The 23,129-nt window shown below is 38.3% G+C and overlaps 2 protein-coding genes across 4 annotated transcripts in view; one reads left to right on the top strand and one right to left on the bottom strand.

The window, feature by feature from the left end:
* PI4KA (phosphatidylinositol 4-kinase alpha) overlaps window positions 1-23,129 on the bottom strand; it is a 106,463-nt gene that overhangs the window by 39,408 nt on the left and 43,926 nt on the right. For both annotated transcript variants that reach the window (XM_075898245.1, XM_075898246.1), the window contains exons 20-26: window positions 7,749-7,857; window positions 6,924-7,060; window positions 5,742-5,875; window positions 4,164-4,246; window positions 2,177-2,247; window positions 1,937-2,061; window positions 359-440 (exon numbers count right to left, since the gene is read on the bottom strand). In XM_075898245.1, the coding sequence (XP_075754360.1) occupies window positions 359-440; window positions 1,937-2,061; window positions 2,177-2,247; window positions 4,164-4,246; window positions 5,742-5,875; window positions 6,924-7,060; window positions 7,749-7,857 (741 nt within the window). The remainder of the gene's footprint in view (window positions 1-358; window positions 441-1,936; window positions 2,062-2,176; window positions 2,248-4,163; window positions 4,247-5,741; window positions 5,876-6,923; window positions 7,061-7,748; window positions 7,858-23,129) is intronic.
* On the top strand, window positions 8,463-21,133 carry SERPIND1 (serpin family D member 1). 2 transcript variants are annotated; one of them, XM_006134779.4, is made up of 5 exons: window positions 8,463-8,587; window positions 11,371-12,254; window positions 16,440-16,713; window positions 19,855-19,999; window positions 20,723-21,133. In XM_006134779.4, the coding sequence occupies exons 2-5, from the start codon at window positions 11,387-11,389 to the stop codon at window positions 20,912-20,914; spliced, it is 1,479 nt and encodes a 492-aa protein (XP_006134841.2). In that variant the 5' UTR covers window positions 8,463-8,587; window positions 11,371-11,386; the 3' UTR covers window positions 20,915-21,133. The 2 variants fall into 2 exon arrangements, with proteins under 2 accessions (XP_006134841.2, XP_025046331.2); XM_025190546.2 differs by having other exon boundaries at window positions 8,546-8,684.

The following is a 23,129-nucleotide window of genomic DNA, read 5'->3' as shown; positions in this document are numbered from 1 at the left end:
TAAGAATTCTGAGTTTGAATTGATTTATACTGTTTGTAAAATAAGTTATGATCTTTGGATGTAAGGTGATTTCAGAAATGTAAGATTTTATAATAAAAAGTGCCTTTTCCTGGATATTATGGAGCAACTTAAAACTCCAAAAAGCAAACCTTCAAGAAAAATCATTACCACTGTGAAATGAAAAACTGTGGAAACATTATGTCATTTAGCCACTTCATTGTTGAAGACGCATAAAATACGTTTTGCAAATATGTACCTTTAATTGCATCTGGTATCTCTGTTGCACTGTTATGAAAACATTAGTTGATACACATGCACTTTCTATCAGCAATAAAAGATTCAATAAAAGAGTACTCACTGCACTGAGAGAGAGTGACAGTGTCTGGAGGATATCTAACATGGTCTTCAGCACAGTTCCACTCCACAGTAAATGCGGGAACCTAAAATACAAGTTCAAACAGAATAGACAGAGCTGAAAAAGATTATGCCTTCACCAAAAGGTGCCAGAGATACACAAAGAACAACGTATCTAGTATAAACCTACACCAAATAGAAGGGATTATTAAGTTAAATTGAACATGGCTAATGAGAGACTGGAGTTGTGAACTGTTTTCTTTAAAGACAGTCTCTACAGGACTAGAAATGTGAACGTGTACCCATTTAAATGATTAACCAGAGAGCCTTGGCTTCCTCCCCTCTCTTCCCCCAATGCTGCTGCCTCCCACAGAGGCAAGCAGGAGCTGGTGCTCCTCAGGGGGAGCTAGCTTAAAAGCTGGCTCCCCATGAGCATAGGCTCCCACTTGGTCCTCTACATGTAAACATGTAACTGTTGTAAATTTCAGAGGTAATATGTTTACAAAATTTAACACATTTTAACATCCCTTTATGACATAGCTTTTAGCAAAAAGACAGTGTCTAAAACCATGTGAATGCTGTTTGCTGGCACTTTATCCGACAAAATACTTTAATCCCCACAAGCAGCTTTAACTTTTTTGGAAGCAGAGTGGACAAAGCAGCATTCAAGCAGCGTTCACACTTTTGCTTGTCGCAGCAAAACTTTTGTTGCTTGGAGGAGGGATTAAGCAGCCACAAATGACAGAAATATTGTTGATGATTTGCATGTGCAAACATAGCCCAAACGGAGATTTGCAAGGGCACAGAGGCAACAGTGTACAAAATTCCCATTGAAAATCAGGCTAGACAATTTCAGCTCCATATGACCCAAATGTGCCAAGGAGGAAAGGGAAGGAAAGAGAACTAAAGAACAGGTTATGATTTTAACCTATATTTTGTTTTGTTCTTGATTTTTAGTGTTTTTTCCACCATACATAGTAAATGCACTATACACTACTAGCCAGCAGAGGGCACTGAATACTTTGTAGACCTATATACAGCAGTGTTCCCTGGCAGCAGGCAGTCCGAAAGGGGGGGGGAGGGGGAGAGAACAACAGAGTTCAAAATGGCCACCCTTAAAGGGGCAGGTGATCATTTTTCCCCTCAATAACTTCCCCTTCCCAACCTCCCCACCCTTTTTTAGTGCTCAACAAAAAGTCCTTGGTATTCTTCATTAAAAAAAATTATAGTTTGGTGTTCCTCGGTCTTAAAAAGTTTAAGAAACACTGATATACAGTATGATAAATAAATGCAATTAAATGACAAATATATTCTTTAAGTTTGATCATTCTGTGTGGATCACCTTGTGTGGATACTAAAAAGGGGATTGCAATAGTAACAAAGCAAAGTTTTCAGAACCAGAACAACATTTTAGTAACCCTCTAGGCCATTTTTAATCATCAAGGATTTTCATATTTGTGATGTACCAAATGCCTATTCATAGAACTGGCAGCCATGAAATCCAGATGAATTCCCTTTTCAGCATTCTTCTTAATAACCAAGTAGTGTGAAAAAGGTAATATAGCCAGATGTTTATACTCACTTATCTACAAGACCAGATAAGTATTTGTCTGCAACCCTTCTGATCCTCTTATGAATGTGGTTAAAATTCACTAGTAGAAACTGAGCATGTCTCTCAAGCTCCTCTTCATTCTCTTTAGTTTTAGCCTAGATATTCCAAAGAGAAACAAGAAACGTTTTTGCTTTTAAAAAAAAACTTTAAAAAAATGAAAACATATACTTACACACTTTATACTTTAATTCTCCTTCCCACATAACTTACTTTATCAGCCATCATCGTAAGAAAAGCTTCGAAAACCTTATCTGCAACAGCTATCACACACTGCATCATGCCTAGAGAAGAATCGAGAAAAATGTTGTGCTCTGTTGTAAAAATTAAATTTTCCTTTTATACTGAACCATTAATAGTTACAAATGTTTATTTGTGCCCAGACAACACTGAATCAAACTGCTTTACAATTTAAACAATATTCATTCCATCAAAAGCAAGTTTTTTTAAAAGCTGAAAAGTCACCATCCCCTGAAAGTAGCATTTAGCATTATATTTCTGCTCCTGGCTGCCATAGCTCTGCAGATTAGTCACTTTATCAATAGCATTTCTCTTAAATCATGAATAGTTGAGGTATTTGGTAATAGTGGTTATGATATACAGTTTAATAGGGAGTATTTATACTTGAAGATTCTTCCTACATATTTACCTCCTCAAATTTGCTGCAGTTCTATACAACCCAGATGAAGTGACAAGAGAAACAGGTATATTTCTCAAGGAAGCCTAAATGCAATCATATTTCCATACTAGGTTAGAGCTATTAATAGTCCAACAACAAAGGATGTTGATGGAACCAACTATTAACTTCAGGAATTTCAGAAAAAAAAACATATGGGCAGGAGTTGCTTCAAAACATTGCTCTGGAACAAATTTTTGGCAATAGTTTTAATTCAATGGGGTACCTAAAACATGTAGAGAACCAGAGAATAGTTCAATAAACTGCAATAAAACCTCTTTATGCATATAATGCCAAGTTACCATAATTCTGTTTCATCTGATTTAATTCTCTTCCCTTCAAGGTTTTCAGCCAGTGTCAGATATGGCATAAATCTTTAAACAATTAAAAATATTTGACACAATTTGTAGGAAATTTCACATAATCCTAGGGCTGGAAGAGACCTCAGGAGGTCACCGAGTCCAGCCCTCTGCCCAAAGTAGGACCAACCCTAACTAAATCATCCCAGCCAGGGCTTTGTCAAGCTGGGACTTAAAAACCTCTAGGGATGGAGAGTCCACCACCTCCCTAGGTGACCCATTCCAGTGCTTCACCACCCTCCTAGTGATATAAGGTAACAAACACCTATTCCAGAAGGGTATTTCTGTCAGGAAAATCTCCGTGAGTATGCACACACTGCACTGCTTAAGTCACAACTTTTAATAATGAGCAGACTACTCTAAAAATTAAGGTAATTTGCAATTCTCTAACACTCCTCCTTAAAACAGACACATTCTGTGCAACAACTCTTCCCTAGCGCAGAGCAACTAGACCTTTTTCTTTCACTCACTTCCAGCATTATTATAATTAAGAGACAGAAAGCTAGTGTTTTGCCCCCTAAAGGAATAAGTGTAACGGTGTGTCTAGACTACAGGGTTTTGTCGACAAAAGTGGACTTTTGTCGACAAAACTAAACTGGATCTAACCTGCCACTGAGTTCTGGAGACATAACATCGACAGAACTCTGCAGTTTTGTAGACGGCTATAAACCTCATTCTACGAGGAATAATGCCTTTTGTCGACAGAGTTCTGTCGACAGAAGGTGTTATTGCATCTATATTGTCATGTCAACAAAGCGGCTTGCTTTGTCAACAGAACTGGATGTAGTCTAGACACTTTGTCGACAGAAGCTTTGTCAACAGTATCAGTCGACAAAACTTCTGTCAACAAAAGCCTGTAGTCTAGACGTACCCTAAGCAGATAACATGAAGGCAATATATTGTAAAAGTAGTAAGGAGCTAGTGCTCACCTATAACCTAAAGAGTTCATTTCCAAAGGTTTTGTGGCCACCAAGTCAAAATGTATGGTCCACTACTGATGAAGTTAAAGAATCTCTCTGACATGTACAATTCAAAATATTTTGAGCTTTACAGCACACCCATGCAATGCAAGTTCACTTGAAATTAACCCAATTCCATTAATTTTGTTCTGTATTATTCTAGCCAAACTTTACTTTCTCCAGTAGCATACAGACAGTTATCTTACCAGATTTGTCTTTTTGAATAGCTTTATCCTCAAAATAGCAAAACATCACTTGGAAGCGATCTTGGTCTGTTGAACGCAATACCCTAGGAGGGCAATTTTTTTAGTACATTCACACAAAACATAGAAACCATGCTCATCCCTGCAATATATACCCACACATCATGAAACTAAATTTCCATTAGATTTAATGCCTGAGCCTCTGGGTCTATCTTCAGCTAACAGCAGTCTGGGGACAACATTTATTTTAATTAATTTATTTATGTATTTATAGCTACTAGACAAACAATTCACATTGATCTTAGAAGTGAAAGAACTTGTACAAATTTCACCAATTAGGTGAGCGGTTTCTGGGGTATTTCTACACACACAGATCTCACTCTTCTTTCCATGTGGCATTTGCCCAAAATGACAATGCTGACCAGTATTTAAAAGGTGGTACTTACAACATGTCTGAAAGGCTTTTGTGAATAAAAATATTTGTCTTACTGTTTAAGGCCAAACAAGCATATAACTTAGGAGTTGTTCCCACTTTCTCTAATAAAAGTCCTCTTTAGGTCTCATTCAATCATTAGGAATTTTTTTACTAGTTTAATGTACTGGCTTGCCAGTGTCCATTCCAGTGTGTTTTTATTTGCAATGCCAAACTGTGCTTGTCAAGAGCAACAATTATATATTGGATCTACTGATTCCATAACCATGATAACTATGCAGCATCATGGATGAGATTCTGATATGCCTCCTAGGGATATGAATGGTTAACCAGTAAGCACCACCTTTACAGTTAATGGACGAGGGCTGCATCAGCCCCGCACTCGCCCCACACCCCCACCATGGGTAGTGGACTGCTCCAGCCCAGTGGGGCTCTGCATGGGCAGGGAGTACTCCAGCCCAGCCAAAGCAGCCCCCACTTGTGGCAGCTTTATGGCTATCTGCCACTGTTCCGACACCAGGGCTATGTCTAGACTGCAAGCCTCTTTCCAAAGAGGCTCTTTCGAAAGATACTTTCGAAAGAGCCTCTTTCGAAAGAGAGCGTCTAGACTGCACGTTGAACTTTCGAAAAAGCGGCTTGCTTTTTCGAAAGAAAGCATCCAGTGAGTCTGGATGCTCTCTTTCGAAGAAGCCCTATTTACATTGAAGAACGCCTTCTTTTGAAAGAGGAACTTTCGAAAGAAGGCGTTCTTCCTCGTGAAATGAGGTTTACCGCCATCGAAAGAAAAGCCGCGTTCTTTCGATTTAATTTCGAAAGAACACGGCTGCAGTCTAGACACAGGTGAGGTTTTTTCGAAAAAAGGCTACTTTTTTTGAAAAAAACCCTGAGTCTGGACACAGCCCAGGGGTTTGGGACTTTGGCGGCTGCTTTGTGTCATGGCAGCCCTTTTACCTGCCATAAAGGGGCTTGGCAGAGATGGTCATTTCACCTTATGGGTGAAATTCTTGTCTCAGCGAAGTCAATGACAAAACTCCCACTGACTCAAACAGAATCAGAATTTCACCCTATGCGTCCAAGTTTGGCTGAAGGGTTCATGAATTGCCAGAAAACAAAGATTACAAAACCAACATGCAGTAATAAAAATATACCTCATGTACTCTAGACGATAAACAGACAGCAGATAGGTAGACATAGCAAAGTCCAACTTATTAATCAGAGCAGACACTTCTGGAGGAGGATCCAAGAGATTTATGATGGTGCTCCGTAACTCATTCAGTTCAGCCTAAAGATAAGGAACTTCAGAATAAGAAGACTATGCCATCACATCGGCTATATCTATTTACATTCTGAAGAGGTTTAATTTAGATTATTATGGATTATACCATGCCTTAAAAAACAAAACCTCCACTCTGGTATTGTTCATCCAAATAAAGAAGAGATAAAAAGGCACGACACTTCTTGATGGTATATAGTGACGTACTGGAATAGTGCATAAAATGCATAAGGTTGGCAGAAGGAAACATCAATGCTATTACTCTTAAGTCAAGTTTAAGAAGTATAGTTCAATCAAGTTCATTAAAAGTGTGGAACAAACTATCTGCTTGAGTAACTAATAAAGTTATACCAGCAACGAGTTTGGCTCTCAGTTTTACACTAATCATTCATCCTTTAATTTTTAAAAACTGACACTGTCAACAACAACACATATTCCTTTGTTACAGTCAGGGACAGCCTGTGTGTATAGGCCAACTCGGCCATCACCTAGGGCACCGGCTTCAATGGGTGCCCAATGATGACGTCACGCCATTGAAGGCCGAGCAGGCAGGGGCACCAGCTGCCGGCAGCCCGCCTCGTACTTCCCCTGGTTACAGTCAATAATGCAAACACAGGGAGAGAAAAGTGGCAAGTACAAAGCCATAAGCAATGGCAGATGATGAAGGCTCATCTAGGAACTACTTCAATAGAGAGAACAACAGAATGTCATTTACACCAAAACCAAATTAATCTCATCACTTTTCCGCAGATTTCATCTGCCCAATATAAAATGAGAAAACACAAAAATATCATTAGGTTTCCCTTCTCACTAAGATCTGGTTTCTGTATTTAGAAAACAGAGGATTGTTGCCACTAATAAAAACTCACTTGTACCACTTAATGGTCTCGGTTTTTACTCTGTTAAATCATGCACAGTTTACAAGATTCAACAGTGCATTTGAAAGCTGTTATTTAATGAAGGGAGTCAGATGAAAACATTACATTATTGTTAGCAGCTGGTTACTATTGGATATATTATTTAAAGTCTGAAGGAACATGAAAGAAATATTTCTTACAGAAGTCACGGTGTCATTTTTCATGGCAGAGTTGTACTGAAGGACAGATCGAAGAGGTTCTTTGCTGGGAAAGGTGAGTAGTGGAGACTTAGTGGCTATCTCACATACGCCTTCATACCACTCTTCTGGCCAAAGACCTGAAGTAGAAATTTGGAGGGAGAAGAAAGGAAGAGAAAGACAAAATGTGTCTAGGAAACACATCCTAATATGCTCCCATCACATTGTATCAATTGATCTGGCTACTAAAGAATCCTAAAATTAGTTTAGTGATCCTCAATTGGTTACTATCAAGAGATATTAAGAGTCACTCAGCGAAAACAAATATCACCAAGTTTTGGACCATCTCTTAGGCCCTCTTCTCACACATTCAAGTATATGCATTCCCAGCAAATAGCCTATTTTCCAAATATGTAATAAACCTGCTCAGATTGCTGCAGGTGAAAACGCTCATTGTGTAAGTAATTTCTACTTTGCCTGTTTGTCAACCCTGCCCCTCCCTCATTAGATCACTGTCATTTTACATTTATATTTTCATGCATAGTCCAACTAGCATAAACACTTGTGAACAGAGGATGTAAATAATAATACTTTGTATGCTTCTGTAGTCTAGTCCATAGCTAAGTAAGGCATTTTGGATACAACGTATTCTGTCATCAGAGGAGTACCTAGTAAGATGCCTACCTTGTAGTCATTTCCCAGTTATCCCTAGTCCTAATTGCTAAAGTCTGTGCCAAAAAGCGGATTTGCACTTACAAACTAGGTAAACCTAAATCCATCAGTGCACCAGACCATCAATGCATCTTTTCGCACTGGAAGTTATACTACCTGATCCCTCCACAGCAAATCCCATGAGCACCGAATACAGCCAAAAATCACGGAAGAGCTTCTGTAATCTGGGTTTAGCCTCTTTGATGGGTGGCAAACGTCTGGTGAGCTAACATGAAAGGAGAAAATCAGTAGATTGAAATAATTTAATAATTTGCTAAGAATCAGTCAAAATAGCCTCATATTCTAGTGTTGGTCTAGCATTTAAAGATTTAGTTTCTCATCTGTTTCAATATATTAATAAATTCATGTCGTTATTATTAAAATGACTGATACAATAAGAAGACTGTTGCAATGTCTTAGCAATATTCATTTACAAAGCTGATTTCTACAGAAGAAAAACATGGACAAAGTCATCATGATACAACTATAATCAGTTTAATAGACAACAGTCACTTCTGAGTAACGACTTTGAAACTTTAATAGTGTTATTTTAACTTTTTTGTATGTGTATCATATGTATATATAAAGCACATACCTACAGAAAGAGAGCTAAGCTAATTACCCCATCCAAAAGAATACATGTGGTTTAAACAATCTGAAGAAAATCTTTCAGGTCTTGTAAACCCACAGACACAGAGCAAAAGCAAGTAAGCAACCCACAAAACCTAACAAGCCTCAACAAAAACATCTATAGAAGAAGAAACAAATCACTTGGCAGAGATCGCTAAGCAAGTAGAAGGGTTTTGGCTGACAAAGCAAAATTTAGCACTGTTTGATTTAGAGCCTGTTTACTTTGGGAGCTATTCAATTTATTAGCACCAAAGTTCAGATTTAAACCGAGCCATTTGCCTTATTCTAGCTATTCAACATACCCCTCTCCACAGAGTGGCTTGGAGGTAAGGAATATTACTATAATTTGAACTGGATTTGAAATCTCAAAGAAAAATATTTTCCAAAAGCAGGGGGAAATGCTGTACCCACAATAAAATGAAGGTAAATAATACATTAGTCCATGGAAAAGGAGAAAATATAAAATTGGGAACCACAGACAGCACTATCTTTCATTAGTGATTGTTGTACAGAATTGGCTTGGTTAACCTCTACCAGCTTTGAACAAAAAATGAAGCACTAACTTTAAAAATAATAAATTAAACAAAGTGAGCTATTAAGACTACAATACCTCATTCACTATACAGTTCAGGTTTTAATACTGCTCGATTATAATCCTTAAGGATTAAACAACGTTTAATAAAGATAATTCATTTTCATTCTTTATGTACATCAATAGGGAAGAAAATGAGAGACTGATACATTATCTGGATGCTACAAAAATGTTTTAAATGTTTCTTTTCACTTCGCTCTTGGTTCTGTATTTTATTGTTTAAGAACAGCTTTACATTCTCTTCTTTCAAAACCACTTCTAAGATTTTTTTCTGCTCTTTGTCTTATCGGCATTTTGTCTATTTTAAATAAGAGGCTTTGAATGTCAATTAGACATTCAATGGTACTCTCTCATATTGCAGATTCTAACCATTTATGTTTAACTAAAATAAATCCTATCTGGAACAAGAGAAATAATTAATTTTAACAAAATCTAAATTAATTTGTGTAGCCATGGGAAACTGGTTTAGAAATCCTGAGTTTGATTTAAAACTGCTTTCATCCCTCTCTCGCATAATAGCATATTTTCAAACCTTGCATTTCATCCTTAATGGATATCACAGCTGTAATTCACTGCTTTTGCATGTCCTCTTAGATCTCTAATCAATGCAATCAAAATAGGTTCTACCAAAGCAACTTCCATTGTAGCCAAGAAGGCTAACGGCATATTAGGGTGCATTAGGAGGAACACTGGCAGCAGTTCTAGGGAAGTGATTATTTCCCTTCATTTGGCATTGGTGAAGCCACATCCGGAATACTGCGTTCAACTGTGGGGGCCCCACTACAGAAAGAATTGGACACACTGGAGAAAGTTCAGCAGAGGGCGACAAAAATGATGAGGGGGATGGAGCACATGACTTATGAGGAGAGGCTGAGGGAACTGGGCTTGTTTAGTCTACAAAAGAGACGAGTGAGGGCATGATTTGATAGCAGCCTTTAACTACTTGAAGGGGTTTCCAAAGAGGACAGAGAGAGGCTGTTCTCAGTAGTGACAGATGGCAGAACAAGAAGTAATGGTCTCAAGTTGCTGTAGGGGAGGTCTAGGTTATATATTAGGATAAACTATTTCACTAGGAGGGTGGTGAAGCACTGGAATGAGTTACACAAGAAGGTGGTAGAATCTCCATCCCTTAAGGCTTTCAAGTCCTGGCTTGACAAAGCCCTGGCTGAGATGACTTAGTTGGGGTTGGTCCTGCTTTGGGGAGGGGGTTGGACTCGGTGACCTCCTGAGGTCTCTTCCCAACCCTATGATTCTGTTATTCTCTGAGAAAATAACTGAGGCTACTTTCATTTTAATTTCATCCTAAATCCTTTCTTCTAAGAAAAAAATGGAATTGCTAATAATTATAAAGACTATTGCTGCTCTAGTTTTAATTATCTAGTGATCCCATCTTCGGAAAAGGGGTATCATGTATTGTATAATCCTACACACACCAAAAAAGTAAATAAAGAATAGATACAATGCCCAGAAAACTAAAATTTTAAAACCAAACAATTCCCTCAAAAGCCTAGGTAAAAAAGGGTAAATGATGAAGTGGACTAGAACAGAAAAGCCTATACAATTATACTGCCTATGCAGTACACATACACCTAAATATGGCCCTGTTCTGGAAAAGTCACATGCATGTCCCAACAAGTACTAAGATCGATAAATAAAAGTTAAACAAATGCATAGGATAAACTATTTCACTAGGAGGGTAATGAAGCACTGTCCATGTCCACAGATCTTCTTTACTCAATCTTCATTCAATTCCACCCTTTCAATGAAACTGCCCATGAAATCCTATCAAGGTTTATCTTTAAAGTATGTTTTTCAAATATAAATGCGTTTGTCAAATTTTGTTTGCATTTCTCTGATGTGCTCTAAACTAATGATTTCCTACTAACTTCAAATATTTGGAAGATGTATTCTATTGGACTTCACTCTTTTTAATTGTTTAAGTACATGTGCTCATCTATCTTAAAACTTCATAATATACAAGAGACAGAGGCATTTTAGTAGATGACTAATTGTATGAACACAGGCTGAAAAGCAATGATGTTCTCCAAAGAGAGAAATCAATTGTTGTTTAATGAACTTGAATGTCTCAGACTACAATAGGCTTGAAATATTATATGAGCATGAATTAATCTAGGCACAACTCAAAAAGAAAGGCTAGCAGAAACACACACAACTAATTGCACGAGCGAGCCAACTATCCAGCATAAGAGTCAGTATAAATTTAAACACTTACTGAAGAAAAGGGCAATCTCTTAAAACTCAGGTACTACATAGTTTCTATGATATATTGTAAAAGCTTAACAACAAATGGTCCTGCAGCACCTTAGAGACTAACAAAATGTAGATAGAATTATGAGCTTTTGCGAACACAACCTACTTGTGCAGATGAATGAAAACTCATGATCCTATCTACATTTTTTGTTCATCTCTAAGGTGCTGCAGGACCATTCGTTGTTTTTTCAGGTACAGACTAACATGGCTACCCCTCTGAGACTTATGATATATTGTGTCTTCCAGCATCTGACCTGTCACAATGAAGCGCCTATTTCATTTGTTTGTACTCTCTCTCTTCACAACATCTGTGTTTTGTGGGATCAAAGACTTTAAAGAGCATTTTGAAAGCGGTAATGAAGCTATAAATCCCCATGCGCCCCATGACAATGAAACACATGATATGCCTAATTTTCCACCAGAGTTTCATAAAGAAAACACTATAACCAATGACTTGATTGCTGAGGAAGAGGAAGAGGAAGACTACCTTGAATGGGAAAAGATATTTGGTGATGATGATTATATTGACATAATTGATGCTCCTCTGCATTTGGTTGCTGAAATTCAGCAAGGAAATATTCTTGAGCTATTCCATGGTAAAACCAGAATCCAGCGTCTTAACATCCTCAATGCAAATTTTGGGTTCAACCTTTATCGGAGTCTGAAGGACAGAGCTAATTCTTCAGATAATATTCTGATGGCTCCTGTTGGTATTTCCACAGCAATGGCTATGATTTCTTTGGGGCTGAAGGGACAAACACACCAGGAGGTACTGTCTGTTCTAGGTTTCAGAGACTTCATTAATGCAAGCTCTACATATGAGATTATGACAATTCACAACCTCTTCCGTAAATTAACTCACCGGCTCTTCAGACGCAATTTCGGTTACACACTGCGATCAGTCAATGATCTTTATATTCGGAAGCAATTTTCAATTATAGATGATTTCAAAAACAATATGAAAAATTATTACTTTGCCGAAGCCCAATCATCTGACTTCTCAGACCCTGCCTTCATCACTAAAACCAATGAGCGCATCCTGAAATTGACCAAAGGATTAATAAAAGAAGCTCTCGTGAATATCAACCCCACTATGTTGATGATGATTCTCAACTGTATTTACTTTAAAGGTAAAATAATCCAAATTTCAATTTTCAGCAAGAAATGGATTAATTTAATTTTTTTAACAGCATGCATCAATGTGAAGGACCAAGAATGGGTGACAACGTAGACAACAAAAATTGTTTTTCTTTTATAGTCCTAATGGGAGCTAAGAATTTGTATTTATTATTATTATTACTACTACAATGGACCATGACCCCACTGTTTTAGGCACTCTACAACACAGTACAAGAAGATGGCTCCTGCCTCAAGGAGCTAACATTCCAAATATAATACAAACCATAGCCTTAGGAAAAATAGTCACAGCTGAGGGACCCTATGCAAAATTATTCTTGAACAAAGTATCCACAGTGTTGTTGTAAGTAAACAGTCAAATTCAGTCCTACCATAAGGAAGTGCAACTCCACTGACTTAAGGAGAGATACAGTTGTTTTTGGACTGAATTAAACATTTTATATAGTTTTAAAGTATTTAGAATCTACAGAATCAGCCAGGGTAAAAAATGCTGAGTTTAATATGTGCATATAAACATACACAGTGAGATCTGTACCCAGGGTCCACTCAAGGACCTGACAAAAATTTACTAGATTAAAAAAAGTGTTCTTCTAATAAAAGCAGAACAGTATTCATTGTGACTGAAACTCTTTGGGTGGACAGATAGGTGGTGTTTTTAGTTATGGGTAGAACTAGTAGGGTTGCCTAGGAATGTGAAAGACTAATTGACTAGATGATTATCCAATAAGCAAACACTCTATCAGAAAGAGGCAGCAACGGCAGGGATGGGGGGGGCGGAAGGATACTTCAAAGCAGCAGCGCTGCTTGAAGCTTGGGGCCAGACCCCGGGCTCTATGCAGCAATGCCGCTTTGAAATGTTGCGTGCAATCCAGAGCCAGCTTGGGTGTCCCCAGGCTGTATGTGGCGTTTCAAAGAGGTAGCACTGCGTGGAGCCTGGGATCAGCTGGCGACTCCCGTTGGCCCCGGACTGCATACTGCACTGCTGTTTTGAAATGCTGCAGGGAGCACGGTGTCAGGCTCATCCTGGTGCTTCAAAGAGGCAGCGCCATGGAGTCCGAGATCAGCTGGGGACTACCCTGCTGATCCTGGGTTCTGTGAGTGCCATCACTTTGAAATGCCACGGGGAGCTCGGCGTAAGGCTTTTCATGGCATTTCAAAGCAGCAGCACTGCATCGAGCCCATGATCAGCTGAAGTCCTAGCTGATCCCAGGCTTCACACTGCACTTTCACCTTTATAGTGTAGCAACAGGCCTAAGGCTGTTGCTACACTTCATAGGCAGAATCACCCTAACAACTAATCCAATAGTCGATGCAAAATGCATCGACTATTCGATTAGTCAATTAGTGGATATTTACCACCTTTAGGGTTGCCTGTTGTTAAACTGCCTGAAACATCCTACTATAAGGTCTTATTTTCAGTTTCCCACGACTTTGAAAAGTTCAGCTCAAATAGTTAAAGTTTAACAATGTTAGGTACCTGATGCAAGCTACTTTGGGGTGGGGAAGGGAATTTCAGGAAAAATGGCTCAGCTGATTCAGGGAGCTGTTTAAGAGGAAATATGCTGTTATGACCATGTTAAAAATACCAGGATCCTGCAAGGAATCTTGAGGTACAGGAGAGACAGAAAGGGAAGAGAATGGTTTGAAGTATTTTGGGAGAGGGGGTAGGAAAGACTGAGACTGAGTATAGTGGGGAGAAGGGAACAGGAGATTAGGCAAAGGGCCTAATAGGGCAAGATAGGAGCAGGGCAAAGGGCCAGTGGGGCAGGACAGGACTCATCAAACCCACCCTAACCACTTTATAGTTAGTGCCTCAATAAGTTAGTGGCGCAGATTTTTAACCTCTTTAAAAGGTGTTACAGAAATCTGGGAATATTTTTGAGATTTCTTTTTTAAGCCCTATCCTGAAATTTATGCATTCACACCCCTGCCTTGTCAACAAGCTATACTGCCTTTGCTCAAATGAGTGCTAAGGTTAGTACTCTGCTTCTCTTGGTTACCCTTTCCTCCCTCTTTGTTTTTTCTAAACACCACTTTGTCTTCTCAAAAGGGGATTTAAAAAAAATATATCTAGCTACTACTCACCTAATACTTCCTGTTTCTTTCCGTTGGAGGACTATCCACTTCTAGGATTTGAGGGATTTTTTTTAATTGAACTGTAATGAGGCTTCTCTCACACAATTTTTATTGTCTTAAAATATTCCAAAGCGTTAGACATTCAATAGCTATAATACAAACCCACTGATAGGCAGGTGTTAGCAGAAAAAAGTTGTAGTATTAATATTAGAACACAAAACTTTATTAATGACATCTGTTGTACAATGTAGTATTACTTTGCAGTCAAATATTAAGCCTGCAGTCCCAGGTTCTCTTTGGCATGTGACCACACAGACACAAAAAGTGAGGCATCAAATGCTCTCCACATTACTAGCCATCCAAAAGCAAACACGATGGCAGACTTATCTAAGCCTTCCTATGTAAAGGTCAAAAGTCTTTCTTAATCAAATGGTATGCACATTATAGAAAATGTGTTTAGTAGACAAACTGCATCAGCAAAATTAAGATAGCAACTTCCTAACACTACACATTATAACAGGATAACAGAATTATTGAAAAGATATAGTATTAACTCCTCAATGTATGTACTATCATGCTCTACATTTATTTGCTCACTTACATCTAATCCCCCTGATTATAAAAGGAAATACCAACAGCCAATCTTCTACAATGCACTGTAGAGAGTTAGTCTCTTTGATCAAGAATTCCTCGTAAACCATAGGAGTTAGGACCAACAAATTTGGTATACAGCCTCCTCTTATCATATCTTAAAGCAACACAAGAGTGTGGTTGTGCCTGGAGACTGGGATGTGCCTGGAATGGGATTGCTTCTCAGAGAACCAAACAGAAAAGAGACATAACTGAGCGAATGTGAAAGAAACTGAACCAAGATGAGCCAGAAAAATAGGATGAACCAGGAATAGAATTGCTTCTCAATACATAGTATAGAAAAGAGATAAAATAAGAGGAATATGGAGTAGTGCCTTGTTTTGGCACAGCTAAATCAATGCTTATGGTTTGAAAACTAGAAAAAAAATGTTATTGGAAACCAAACTGACTAAGCCGTTTTTTGTTAAAGCAAATGATAACAGTTTCTAGGAATGAAGAAACAAAATACACTTAATTGGACTTCCCGAATTACAGACCGAGCAACGATGGGTAAATCTGCCAGTATAAAATAAACGTAATTTATAAAATTCCAAATATGTCTGCCCATCTCCAAAGAGACAAGTCTAACTCCTTCCAGAGCCATCCCTATGAATATATTAGATTAAAAAGGCAGATCATCAGATACATTCTTCTAATACAATACCTTCAGAGGACTAGTCATGCACATGAGGAACCTTCAGAGTGTGCTCGCACAGCTCTGTTCCAAATCCCATGGAACTCCATAGGAAGACCTATTTAAATTTTAACAGGAGTTGGATCAAGTCCTTAGGGCCTGATCCTGATGGGTGCTGAACTTCAGCAGCATCACTGGAGTCAAGAGTGAGCAGTACCTCACAGAACTGGCCAATTTACTCCAGTGGTGACCCAGGCACCAGTATATTTGTTTAAAATGTTTTCAGTTTAATGAAGTCAAAATTTTGGGAGGCAAAATGTAAATATTTTGTCCCATGTAGAACTTAAAAGTTAGCTGTATTTAGTTATGTTGATGAGACAGTATAATTTTGAGCACTACACAGCAGCAGAATTACACTGATCTGTAATCAACATTAGATCCCTTAAAGCCTGTGATCTACACAAACCAGAGAATTACATTTTCTCTGAGATATCTTTGACATGATTTCCAATTTATATTTTAGAGTGATTTTTGAAATGTGCATATGCATTTGAACTCCTTTTGATGTGCACAGCAGTCAGACAAACATCTACACACACGCAAATCACATGCTTACATTTTTACATGTTAATTTTTTTTTAAAATAGCCTTTACTAATCTAAGTTGCCAAAATTAAATTCCTCTAATTCTGGCCAAATTTTAAAATGAACAGCCAAACTACATTTTGGGATATTAGCAAATAAGTCTTCATCACTAAAATTATATTTTAACGTCTTTCACTTACAAACTAAAATTATACATATATAAATAAGGATGAGGTTTTCTCCTTTAACAACAGGAACTTGGGAAAACAAATTTCCAGTGGAAATGACAAACAAACGGACCTTCCGACTGAATGAGAAAGAAACAATAAAGGTTCCTATGATGCAGACCAAAGGAAACTTCCTGGCTGCTGCTGACCATGAGCTAGACTGTGGTGTGCTCCAGCTGCCATATGTGGGGAACATCAGCATGCTAATTGTGCTTCCAAACAAACTATCTGGCATGAAAGCACTGGAGAAACAACTGACCCCGCAGGTGGTGGAGAGATGGCAAAAGAGCATGACAAATAGGTATGTTTTGATAGAAAATAGATTGTGTTGAACAAACTCGATCTAGTTTTTTGATTAAATGATAAAATTTGATTGACATAAGTAACAGTGTTGACATAATAGACTTCTGGGAGATATTTGTCTTTGTATTGCATTACATTCAGATTTAAAACTCTGCACTATTTAAAAATCAATTCAACCTATATTAAATATTTTAAAAATGATCAAAATGAGATACTTCAGAGAGTTATTGTAAGGGTGGGGAGATCATTCAGTGCAAGAGTTCCTAGTGGGATGAGTTATTTACCCAATGCTATTCAATCTCTTTATCAATGATCTGGGAGAAAACATTCACACAAGAATTGATGTATGATAAATAATATTGACAAATGTATCTACACAATGATCCAGATCACATGCTAAGCTGCTTCACTTGAACAATATGCATTTTAATACAGTTAAATGCAAATTTATAATCTAGTATCCTACAATGTAAGTCACAGTTATAAAATGGGGGATTGTATTTTGGAAAGCAGTGACGTAGGAAAGGACTTAGGAATCATGACAGATAACCAACTGAACACAAACTCGTAGTGCAATAGTTTAAGAAAGTAAGTGATACTTGGATGTAAAAGCAGGAGAATACAAAGAATCAAGCTCATATAGTGGTATTACCAGTATATAAAGTATTATGAGATGATTAACAGAACACTGTGTCCAGAACTGACACTTCATAAAAGATGTTGACAAAATGGAAATGATTTAGAAGCAACACTAGACATTCAGAGACTAAAGAAACACGATCTCTTTAACTTTAAGAAGGTTAATAAGTGATCTGATTACAGTCTATAAACTCCTACATGGAGAGATTTCTGATCATACAGGACTCTTCAGTTTAGCAGACAAAGGCATAAATGATATCTAGTAGTGCGTAGGGTTGCCACGTGTCCGGTATTCACCCGGACAGTCTAGTATTCACTCAGACAGCCCAGTATTTTCGCTTCCTCTCTGGTAAAAAATTTCAGAAAATACCGGGCACCTAAGATGTCCGGTATTTTCTGATTTTTATTCCCTGGCCAGAAGGCTAAAATGCCAGGCACCTGGCAACCCTACAAATACTCAGTGCCTGGCCTTCCCCCCCAAAACCTTCCCGGCCACCAACACTCCCATGCAAGGCTGCTGGCACAAAATGGCTGCCAGCAAAAGACCAAGGGGAAGCAATGACTCCCCTGGGTCTTAGTGCTCAACCGCTCCCCTATTCCTATCCCTGCACTCACTCTTACAGGGGACATGCTGTTTTATGTAGTTTTCTTGTTGTTTGCTTAATAAGTCTTGGAGTCCTTCCCCCCCCCCCCTCGTTTTTCTCTTCAACAGAACTTTTCCCGGTGTTTTTTTTGGGGGGGGAGGGGGGGAGTTGTTGTTTCAGCCATCTGGCAACCGTAAGTGGTGGAGAACTGAAACTGGACAAACTCACCGTAGAAAAAAGGGCACATATTTTCCACAGTAAGGGTAATAAAACACTGGAATAACCTACCTAGAGATGTGGTGGATTCCACATCATTTGAAGTCTTGGATATCTTTCTAAAAGATAGTGTCTAGCTCAGAGAAAGGCAAAATATGGCCTGCCAAACATCTCCCTTCAGCCCACCATGACTCTACAGGCTGCTAGAAGTCCCACAGCATAATAGGCCACTCAGGCAGGATGCCTGCCTGTTATAGCCCTGGCCATGCCACTCCCAAAAGCGGCTGTCTGCAGCTGGCAAGCATGTCTCTGCATGCCCTTTGGGAAGAGGGGGGCAGGGGGCCTCCTTGCACTGCCTGTACTCACAAACACTGAGCCTACAGCTCCCATGGGGTGGAAATCAAGGAAATGTGAGGATGGTTCTGGGGGAGTAGCAGCATTTAGAGACCCACCTTCTCCTTACCCCCTATAGCAGTGGTTCTCAAACTACTGGGCCCAAGGCTCACATTCTGCTCAATGCAGATCTTTCCATGGATCACCAGCCAACAACTTATAATGACACAATCGATGTACGAGGGCTGGGGGTTCAGGGTCTGGAAGGGAGGTTGGGTGTAGGAGTGGGCTGAGGGTAGGGGCTCTGGGAGACTACAGAAGTGGGGTGGGAGTGCAGGGTCTGGGCGCAAGGGAAAAGGGGGGTGCTTACCTGACTCTGTGCCCCTGCGGGTATTCCCAGGCACCATACCCTGCTGCTCCCATTGATCATGATTCTAGACAATGGGAGCATCGAGGAAAGCTTCCAGGTGAGCAGTTTACTGCAGTGCCAATTCTCACAGCCAGGGGGAGTAGCAGTTTATGGAGTTGCTTCCTGCCCCTACAAACTGGATCTAACCCACGAGGCTCCCCTCCTGCCCCCAGTGAGAAGCCAGCACTGGTGCTCCAACCTCGTAGGGGCAGGATATTGTGGTTCTGGAGAACCAACGCTGGCTCCCCACTGCAAGGGGGGGGGCAGACCCAAGCCCATGGCCCACCTACGAGACGTGCCATACCTCACACCACTTCTATTAATGTAACAGAAAATGTGGTATGTGACCACTTAGCAAAATTCTTGGGAGTACCATCTCCCTGCAAAAATTATTGTCTACCCCAGTCTATCTCATTCAGAAATTATGGGCTTGATGAAGGAATATTTGGCAAAACTGTATTGTCTGTTTTATGTGACAAATCCACATAACACAGACTAGAATATCATAATGGTTCCTTCTGGCCTTAATCTATGAAAAAGACATGAACTCTCTCTTTTTAAAAAACAAACTTACCTCTGCTGTATGTGCTTGGTAAAACTCCAACTTAGTGTGACAGGGAGTTCCATAATAGATAGTTGGCTATGCTTATCATACCCATGTCATCTGAACACAAACAATATACTGCAGAAATACAACTAATAAGCCTTTTAAGTGAAGAATTACAAGGAAGTAACACATTATGCAGCAGTTAAGAGTTTCTTTGACCTTAGATTTTTAAAAACTGCTTAAGTAGACAAGGCCCTGGGCCCTTTAGAAAGCTAAGCCTGGAAGAATACAGAGTAGAATTACTATATATTTCAGTGTCATTCCTGCTTAATACGAATGGAACTGATATGCAGGGTTAAGGGATATGTTGTATATTTCTTTAAGACCTATAATGTTTCTGTTTTTTACTAGAACAAGAGAAGTCGTTCTACCTAAATTTAAGCTGGAGAAGAGTTATGACCTGACTGATTATCTGAAATCCATGGGAATAGAAACAATGTTTGACAAAAATGGTGACTATTCTGGAATATCTGATGATAAAGTCATTATTGATATGGTAATTTTCCCCTTCTACACTCATCCTATTTATTAATCCCAGCTATCTGAATTGCAGCACAAAGTACAATAATTCACAGCTTAGCTAAGCAAATAACACAATATCTCTGCCTCTCCTGGAATATAGAGGATCTGTATTTTCCCATATATAATAGTAGACCAGCAGCTCTGAACCCTTATAGACAACTACTGTATCTTTCAGGAGTCTGATTTCTCTTGCATATCCCCCAGGTTTCACCTCACTTAAAAGCTACTTGTTTACAAAATCAGACAAAGACACAAAAAGTGTCACAGCACATTTGTGTGTGAAAATTTAGTTTGTACAGACTTCAATAGTGCTTTTTTATGTAGCCTATGTTAAAACTAAACAAATATCTAGCTAAGTTGATGTATTTCCTGGAAAACATGTGTTGAGAACTGCTTGAGAACCACTGGTAGACGACTACACACATTATGAAGATCATGCCTTTAAATCTCTGGAAGGAATAATGTCATGATCAATCAAGAAGGGGGAGCCACCAAAGCCAGAGGACTGATGCCATATAAAAACAATCCGTGATAACAGAGCAAGAAAGCTATGTGCAGCATAGAAAATATTCGATGGTGTAACTTAAGTTCACCATTTTTATAGCACATTTATTACAGTGAAATTCGCCTACGACAAATTACTAAGACTTCGAAATCTAACCAGATGTATTCTGCATTTTCTGCCCCATTTTTACAGTTCAACCACCAAGGCACCATTACTGTGAATGAAGAAGGCACAGAGGCTGCAGCTGTGACCACGGTAGGGTTCATGCCTCTTTCCACTCAGATTCGCTTCGTCATTGACCGCCCCTTTCTGTTTCTCATCTATGAGCATCGCACCAGCTGCCTGCTGTTCCTGGGCAGAGTCGCCAACCCCAGCAAGTCTTAAAAACCGAATTGTGTTCTGATAACTGGATTGTATGATTACATTTTAACATAGCAATTTTGAAAGAAATATTTTACTTGTCACATTAATCAGCAAGGGTACTGTCATTACACGACTCACCATTTAGTAAAGGAAAATGCAATGCACGAGTCCATTCAATTTATAATGATTAATGCCAGGCACTGATATAGCTATATTAAACTCTCATTAAAATGACTGACATTTAGTGTTATATTTCAGTGTATTGCACTTAACCAGCAAATACAATGTTAGACCAGGATTTTTAAAAGTGGACATCTAAAATTGATCTCTTAAATATGTATTTAGAAACCAACAAACAGGCAAGTATAAGGAAGTGCTGAACTCCTCCCAGTTCTGAGGTTATCTTTTTAGGTATCTAAATAAGGATTTGGGGACTTAAATTTAGGCATCCATATTTGAAAATGTTGCCCTCAACGCCATATTTTGCCTTTTGATAACTCATAGGCCAAATTCACCCTGGAGGAAACTGGCACAATTCCCAAGGAAGCCCAAGCCATATCCAAAAGCAATCTAAATGGAGGTGTAAGTAGTGAAGAAAGGAAATTTGTACTGATTTCACATTCAACAGGCTAATAAAACATAACACTTACAAGGCAATGAGGCAGAAAAGAAGAATTGTAGAAAAAGTAAGGTACCATTAGGTCTGGTTTTGACTTCATACCAGTTCTATACTGGTGTAATGCCAATTATTTCAACAGTTATTTCCGAGTTCCAGCAGTGTGAGATCAGAGACAAAGTGTGCAATTTGTACCAATCTATTTTGTCACCAAAATTAGCCTATTGTGTATAGACAGACTCAGTGGGAAGTATAAGATCTACAACATAGCTTATACAGAAAAAGGTATTTTATACATATAAAGTAGACAAGGAAATACTCTCTCCTCCTTTCCCATTCCCCACACTTAATACCTAAAGTCCTACATCTTCCATCACTCTTTATTTTCCTCCCCCCCCTTTTTTTTTAAAACAGAAAACATGTATGTAAGCAAAGCATTTAAAGCAGAAAATAAAGGTCTCTAAAGCTCACCTCAAGTTCAATCTAATGAAATGTAGTGGGGAAAACCTGATAAACTGTTGGTAACTTTTTCAGACTTTATTGTAGGAATATAAACACGGTCTAATTATTCTCATCACTGACGTAGATGCAACTTACCTCAATTCTAAAATGCTACCATTTGATAGGAGGAACAAATTTATATTTTTTTCTACAAACCATCAAAGTAAGTAGATGAACAACACATGTATTCACATTTAAAAACTTCCCTTTTCTTTGTCCCTTTTAAGGAATACACATTATAGTCTCACAAGTTTATTGTATTATTTGGAATATCAAATATAAAAAAGTAAATGTTTTCAATATTGAACTTTCCTTTGTTTTTTCTTATGCTACTAGAGAAAATACGCAATCTACTGATAGTTATTTTATGGATTTACAAGTCTTTCATGAGGTTTTTAAATGCAATTTGTAATTGATCCTGTTTTGCTTTTACATAGCGTGTGTCATTTTGAATTTTGTGCCAAACTATAATGAAGCTGTTTAAACATTCAAGTAAATGAAAAACAGGAGGGTGAAGAGCTGATATCAAGTAATTACTCAACTCAATAAATAGTTTTTTCCCTTTTCAGTATTTCTTTTTCATACACATTCCTTGTTCAAAAGTTTCTTGCATATAAATAGTTTTTCAACATTAAAAATCTTGTCACAGGAAACAAAGAAAAAATTCAAGTCAGGAAGGTTATCTAATTTTTCACAAATGTGTAACGCATATTAAAGAAAATAATCAAATCAAGAAGTGAAAAGAAACCTTTGGCAATCAAGAATTAGTTTATCAAAGACCATGTTATTTGGAAACAAAGTTCTAAAAGTTATTTTTGAGGCCACGACCAATTCTTGTAACAGGAGAAAGAGGTCAAACAGAAAAGCAAATGTAGAGGCAGCTCAGAACTCATGATCTTTATGCATTGTGCAAGAAAATCAAATATTTGCTTCTGCATCCATAATGTAACCATTAACTGTTGCTATAACTTCTGACTATTTATTTTACTCCATGTAAAGGTCACATTGGTTAAGAAAAAGTAATCTACAGCAAGCATTCAAATCAAATGTATTTTATCAACCAACATGTGAAACAGTAAGTCTCTAATGAAAGAGACCATTTTTTACATTTTTAAAGGT

The sequence above is a fragment of the Pelodiscus sinensis genome, chromosome 15, assembly GCF_049634645.1.
Source record: "Pelodiscus sinensis isolate JC-2024 chromosome 15, ASM4963464v1, whole genome shotgun sequence".
Taxonomy (NCBI): Eukaryota; Metazoa; Chordata; order Testudines; family Trionychidae; genus Pelodiscus; species Pelodiscus sinensis.
Note: the sequence above shows the minus strand (reverse complement) of the source record. Positions and strands in the feature narration are given on the sequence as shown.

What these genes read in the sequence shown, in the direction of transcription:
- SERPIND1 (XM_006134779.4), top strand. Translation starts at nt 11,387, where the DNA reads ATGAAGCGCCTATTTCATTTGTTTGTACTCTCTCTCTTCACAACATCT. An exon ending in CAACTGTATTTACTTTAAAG is followed by an intron (nt 12,255 to 16,439) that starts GTAAAATAATCC and finishes CTTTAACAACAG; the next exon opens with GAACTTGGGAAAACAAATTT. An exon ending in ATAAAGTCATTATTGATATG is followed by an intron (nt 20,000 to 20,722) that starts GTAATTTTCCCC and finishes CCATTTTTACAG; the next exon opens with TTCAACCACCAAGGCACCAT.